Source organism: Lutjanus erythropterus, chromosome 6, assembly GCF_056507025.1.
Source record: "Lutjanus erythropterus isolate fLutEry1 chromosome 6, fLutEry1.hap2, whole genome shotgun sequence".
In the NCBI taxonomy this organism is placed as follows: Eukaryota; Metazoa; Chordata; class Actinopteri; order Lutjaniformes; family Lutjanidae; genus Lutjanus; species Lutjanus erythropterus.
In genome coordinates this window covers 33,185,870-33,192,006 of record NC_139322.1, presented here as the reverse complement: position 1 = coordinate 33,192,006, position 6,137 = coordinate 33,185,870, and the positions used below count along the sequence as shown (strand labels likewise).

The 6,137-nt window shown below is 38.9% G+C and overlaps 1 protein-coding gene across 3 annotated transcripts in view; it reads right to left on the bottom strand.

The window, feature by feature from the left end:
• Positions 1 to 2,009: 2,009 nt before the first annotated feature.
• The window catches only part of ptpn11b (protein tyrosine phosphatase non-receptor type 11b), a 50,980-nt gene continuing 46,852 nt past the window's right edge, over positions 2,010 to 6,137 (bottom strand). For all 3 annotated transcript variants that reach the window (XM_084721706.1, XM_084721708.1, XM_084721709.1), the window contains exons 15-16: positions 5,938 to 6,069; positions 2,010 to 3,784 (exon numbers count right to left, since the gene is read on the bottom strand). In XM_084721706.1, coding sequence (XP_084577832.1) covers positions 5,982 to 6,069 — 88 coding nt within the window. In that variant the 3' untranslated portion in view covers positions 2,010 to 3,784; positions 5,938 to 5,981. The remainder of the gene's footprint in view (positions 3,785 to 5,937; positions 6,070 to 6,137) is intronic.

The window sequence follows — 6,137 nt, the reverse complement described above, 5'->3', positions numbered from 1 at the left end:
CTTTTACGAACAAAAAAAAAAAAAATCAACCATTAAAACACCTTGGCAACAATTTATTCTCTCTGGGAAACTCTCCACGCTGAAATCATGACACAGACAAAGCTTCAGAGCTTCACCTGATGTACGGAGATGTTTATAAAATGTCCCTGTGCTCCTGGAAGCCTTTAAAAGACAGAACTCGGCTTCTGCAGGTTATATACTTTATTTTAATATTCCCCACAAGGTCAACAGCATCAAATTATTCAGTGCAGTGCCCGAGTACTATCACGCCAGAGCATTTTGACGAGACTTTGCTGTACTTTAAATCAGGTTTCTGAAGAATCACGAGCTGCGGTTGTAAAAACTGGCCCATTTATGACTGAAGAAAACAAGGTGAGTTCAGCCTGTGAGTGTCCTTGACCTGGTTAGTCCAACATTTCTGTTGGTGGAGAAAGAGGAATGGTCTGAGCACAAACCCCACCAACAGGTGCAGCCCACGTGTGGTGTATTTGATGCCTTTAAAGGGTAACTTCTGTATTTTTCACCCTATTTTCCCATGTCTTTATCTCTCAGTGACTAACTGGAACAGCAGTTGTTGAAATTGGTCCAGTACTGAGGGAAGGTGCTGCAGCAGCAGAAACAACACTGTTGAAGTATGTCCACTAAAAGTGCCTGTTTTTGTCACTGACAGTCATTACAAGTGTGTGACACCATTATGGGAAGCATCATTACAGAAAGAGACTTCTTTTAAAGAGTAAGATCCTTTTTGTTAAACCAGAAACAGTGGCTATAACGCTCTGTTCAAAGTGACCAGGCTCCGGTGAATTTTCTTCAGGTAAACCAAGATAAATCTGAAGGAATCGTTTATTCAGCCGAGGAAGAATGTTTAATAGTCAGAGCTTAGCTTCAGCCTGTAATGTTAAAAACCACAAACAAAGCTATAAATCTCGGTGTGGTCGTAGACTCAGACATGCATTTCAACAAATTCAGCCTATGATCACCTGAAGAATATATCAAGAATTAAAGGACTTGTGTCTCAGCAGGTTTTGGAAAAACATGTCCATGCATTTATCCTCAGTTGACTCGACTACTGTGACAGTTTCTTTACAAATCTCTCTAGAAAAAACTGATCAGACAGTTGCAGCTGATTCAGAAAGCCATGGTTTGTGTCCTCACTATGACCAAAAAAGTGGATCATATCACTCCAGTTCTGAAATCTTCACAATAGATTGTAAAATGCTGTTGGTTTATCAAGCACTGGATGGCTTAGGGCAAAAATACATTTCTGATCTTCTGCTATGTCATTACGGTTATGATCCAGACCTCTCAGGTCATCTGAGCCAGGTCAAAACTAAACGTGGAGAGGCAGCTCTCAGTTTTTATGCACCACATATCTGGAACAAACTCCCATAAAACTGTAGGTCTGCTGCAACTCTCAGTTCTTTTAAATCAAGGTTGAAAACGTTTCTGTTTGCTTCTGCATTTCGTTAAACCAAATGATGAGGCCTTTCATTAATATCTTAAACTGCGCTGTAACTTTTAGTTTCCTGCTTTATCTTATTTTTATTTTCTATTTAAGTTTTATATTGCATTATATATACATTATTTAAATTATACATTTTGTCTTGATGCCATTTATATTTTATCTAAAGCACTTTGAATTGCCCTGTTGTTGAAATGTGCTATACAAATAAACTTAGCTTGCCTCCGTTGACATAAGCAGTAAGTTTATGTCCATGGTCTAATGTTACCTCGATGGTTAGTTTGTTTGTATTATTGCATGGCAAAACAAAACCACCAAAGGTTTTGTTTGTTTCTTTTATTATATAAATTTGGTGTTTTTTTGTTATTGGGTATTTTTTGCTGTTTTAAAGGCTTAAAAACTGATTGAGGAAGTGGTAGACCAGAGAGATAAAATTTTTTGTATATGGAAATTGTAATTTTTGTAAATGGAGTCTGGCGGCTTTGAACAGAGTGATAAAGCATCTGTTTCTGATGAAACAAAAAGGATCTTACTCTTTTTCAAAAAAACCAAACCAAACGTCTATCCCTGTTTCCTTAATGTTGTCTGACACTTATATTGACGGTCTCAACTTGACAGTGACAAAAACAGGTACTTATAGTGGATGACCTTTGACAGTGCACAGTTGCTCAGATTAATTATGCTGTAGCTACATTTTGCTTCTGCCGGCTGCAGCGCTGTCCCTCAATACAGGACCAATTTCAAAAATTGTTGTCTTGATTATTTACTTCCAAAAACAGGGGAAAAAAGGTTCAGGATGAAAAATACCCATGTTACCCTTTAACAATAATAAAAAACATAGACTGAACACACATTATCGTGATTTGATTGTGAGAGACTTTTTTTTTAAAGGTCTTCAGGACTATTAAGTCATTACATTTTAAACGAGAAGGTCAGATTTCATCAACGTATCTACACTTGCATTTGAGTAGGATATTTTGGTGCTGATCCTGGAGGCTAAAAATAGCGAACAATCTGCCAGACAGCGCAGAGGGCTTGGTGCTCCGCCGCACCACCGTCTTCCTTATCACATCAATGACACCGGCTTACTCGCCCCGCTATCATCAAGCCTGGATTATGGCCATCTTCTAAATTACTTTTTGGAGACAAATCTATTCTTCAATCTCGGGCAGATGGCCATCTGGCCCACTGTAATCGCTCCCCCTTTCCCTTGTCTCCTTGTGACGATCTCCTCCGACAGATGTTGAAGCGCGTCAGACCTGCTGATTAACGAGGACAGCCAGTCAAAACGAAGCCAAGCTCGACTCCAACCAACCATTCAGGAATCCTCTCCACCCGTTCTATCAAAAACTATCAACCAGTAAATCAAAATTAGTGCTGGGGATGCTGCTTATGATCTATTTAAACATAATGCTTCTTTATAAATATATATATATATATATGTATATATGTCCAAAAAAATCAACATCTCAAATGTTACACAACCATGAAACCAACAATATCAACAAAAACACCAAGAATGAAAACAAGCCGATTAAAAGGGACAGACAAAAAAAATAGAAAAGTAGAAAACAAAAACACAATTTGATTGCGTTTGTACTGAAAGCGGGACCATTTTTACCAAAATTAATATGTCAAAATTTATTGTAGAAGAGGGCTTGCTTGCCCTCTCTGTGCCCCAGGGTCCTGTAGCAAGTTACGTAACTGCCCCTACTATCACTCAGCAGCCACATTAATAACCACCACAGCTGGAGAGACAGAACGCAGCAAAAACAGTCTGAAGTTTGAATCCAGCAAAGACAGAGAAAGAGGGACAGCGAGCAGACAAACAGCTTAGCTTTGACCTCTTCTTGGGTCCGGTACAGTTCAGTTCAGGCTGGGGCAGACTCCAAGTTTAATGTCCATCACCTAAAGGACAAAATGGTCGGGGTTTTTTTTACGTCAACTTGAGTTTCCACGATTTGGAGAAGTAGTAACTGCAGAGATGTAACAGCGAGTTTTAGGAGGCAAGATTACAGACATGTCCTGTGATAAGGCACTTTAGCTGGTTAGGAGAAGGAGAGGCTGAAGCGGTGGGGGGAGAAAGAGAGGGAAGACAAGGGTCCTGAGTGAGCGCGCTATGCTGTAGAGTCCTCCTTTCTACGGAGGGTAAGGTTTGACTCCAAACAGAGAGGTCCAGCCGGACGGCAGCAGCAGGGGAGGGGTCACCTCGCTGCCTTCAGCCCAAGCAGGGTCCACTGATGTGGGGTGTAGTCAGACCAACAGGCTCCCTCCTCCCCTGAGGGATTGTCAGGCACTGACGAAGCGACACCTCCGCTGAAACTGAAGCAAACAGGAACAGACAAGCAGACAAGTGGAGTTAATGGTTGGTGTCACTTTGAATCATGGCCGCGAGGATCTGATGTAATTCATGATATGGAGCTAAAAGCAGCTTTTGCTCTGAATACACGACACCTGCCAGATTATCTAGACAGAAAGAGATGGAGCACAGACTCTACAGTGGTGTCCATGTGTGTTTGGATTTGAAATGATTTTTGTTCAATGATTGGAAGTGCTTCAATCAGTACAGTACTGTTACTGATTCTACATGCCATAATTGGGTGCCAAAAATACTGACATGACATGAAAAGATGTGAGATGATTTACCAGTCATTTTTATTATTTCTTATTTGCAGAATTTCTTTTTTTTTTTCTAGAGTTCATGGATTTAGGTGCATTTTCACTAAATTCAGTAAAGTGAGCCCACACTTTTGAATGTATTGCCCTGTTAGCTGTTAATGTAACGCTAAATAAATACTGATAGCAACTGGGATGTAACGATTCCAAAAGCAGGTTTCAAGGTAAAATAAAATCACAATAAAAAGTCCAATGTACAGTATGTATCACAATATTTAAAAACAGAAAAATTACAATTATCTGATATGTACAACATGTTTTCTTTACATAAAAATCATGTTTTGCTTCTGCTTTGCTTCTTAAATAAAATAAAATAAAATAAAAGTAGACAGCCATGATGATAGCCTGTGCAAAAAAATAGACATGAATTGTCTTTGACATTGAATGCTTGAATTATATACGAACAACTGCAAAACAAAAACAATGCAGCAGTCAGCAGCAGTCAATTTAGACACCGGTTCTTAGTACACATCCCTTTAAATCAGTTCATTTGTCAGATACACATATTTGTCATTTCAGGGCTACAATTTCTTGTTATTTATTGGCAGATAAAGCAATATTGATATACTGATACTATACTGGATTTTTCTGGCTATTAGCTTTTTCATAGAGCTAATAGCCAGAGAGCTAACAGTCAGAAAAATACACCATGACGAGTAAATTTGCCCTAATAAATAGCAGTAAAAAGTATCTTTTTTTCACTTCTGTATAGTCCTTTTTCACAGTAGCGATAGTAACATGAAACAAGAGGGTAAACACAAGTGTTACCAGTGACATAAATTAAGGTCCCATTCCATTTAGTGTAACAGATCCGTTCCAGTGAGCCAACATGCACAACAGCAGCACCCTGACTCTGTTTGACCTATCTCTCTCTATAAAACACTAAAATTGCCTTGAATTACCTACTACTGTCCCTTACACGTTTAAAAGGCTTTAAGTCAAGAGGTCCAAAGTCAAAGTGCACATCAAAATTATGCTTTCAGATAAATACAAAGAGGTTTTACTTGAAAGTTTTAACCATGAAAAACACACAGGGCAACACTAATCTATATCACTGAGTGCTAGGCTATAATTTGAAACAAATTTAAAACAAAGATTTTAAAACACAAAGAACTGCTGACAGAAATGTGTATTTTAAATACATTCACTGGTGATTAAAACACTGTTCAGTATACATCTCGTGCTGATGACCCCAAACCAGCGCTCACTCGCTCCCACTAACATGGCTGGTCTCTGCTTTATTAATCAGTGCAAGAGAGAAAAGAATGAGCCTGTGAGAACTGAGGTTGATTATAATTTAAACCTAAATTAAATCTTTTGTTGCTTTAAGGAGAGCTCAGGTTTTCTTTTAAGGGAGCTCAGATGCTTCTGGCCACCCTATAATTTGAAGCACAATAAAAAGAAGAATGAATCTGACTCGCTGGAAGAAACTGAGCTCTCTTGTGGCAGTGGAAAAGCTTTCACAGCACCTTGAGTTCTCATTTTAAGGGAAAAAGTGGAGTCTAGTGTGTTTCCTTCCATATAAAAGATTTGCAAGTACTTTAAATCCTGTTTTGTTTACATCCACGTTTCATAGAGGAAAAAACCCAGGTCCATAGTGCTACTAGAGGTCTAAACCTCCACAGGGAACCTTTAAGTTTCAGCTAAATCATAGCTCTATTTTTCCAACACGTTTGTTCACTTTTGCAGAAGAAAAACACCACAACAAGTGGTGGTTTTAAACATAAGTGGCTGAGTGTATTTTGCCACAGCACAAAGCAAATGCAAACTCTGCAGAATAAAATTCATGAAGTACTCACAGAGAGGCAGACAGAGAGAGATGTGGAAGTCCACGGCGATGGTTTTACCTCCTGGTGTTGCTGCTAAAAGATGTCTGAGGGCTTTTAAAGTTTATGTTCTCGTACACACTCGAAGAATCATCGTTTGTCAACCTGAAAGAACACAGAGAAAATATTAACCAACCTATTTTCTGTCATGGCTCTGCGATCACGTTTAATAA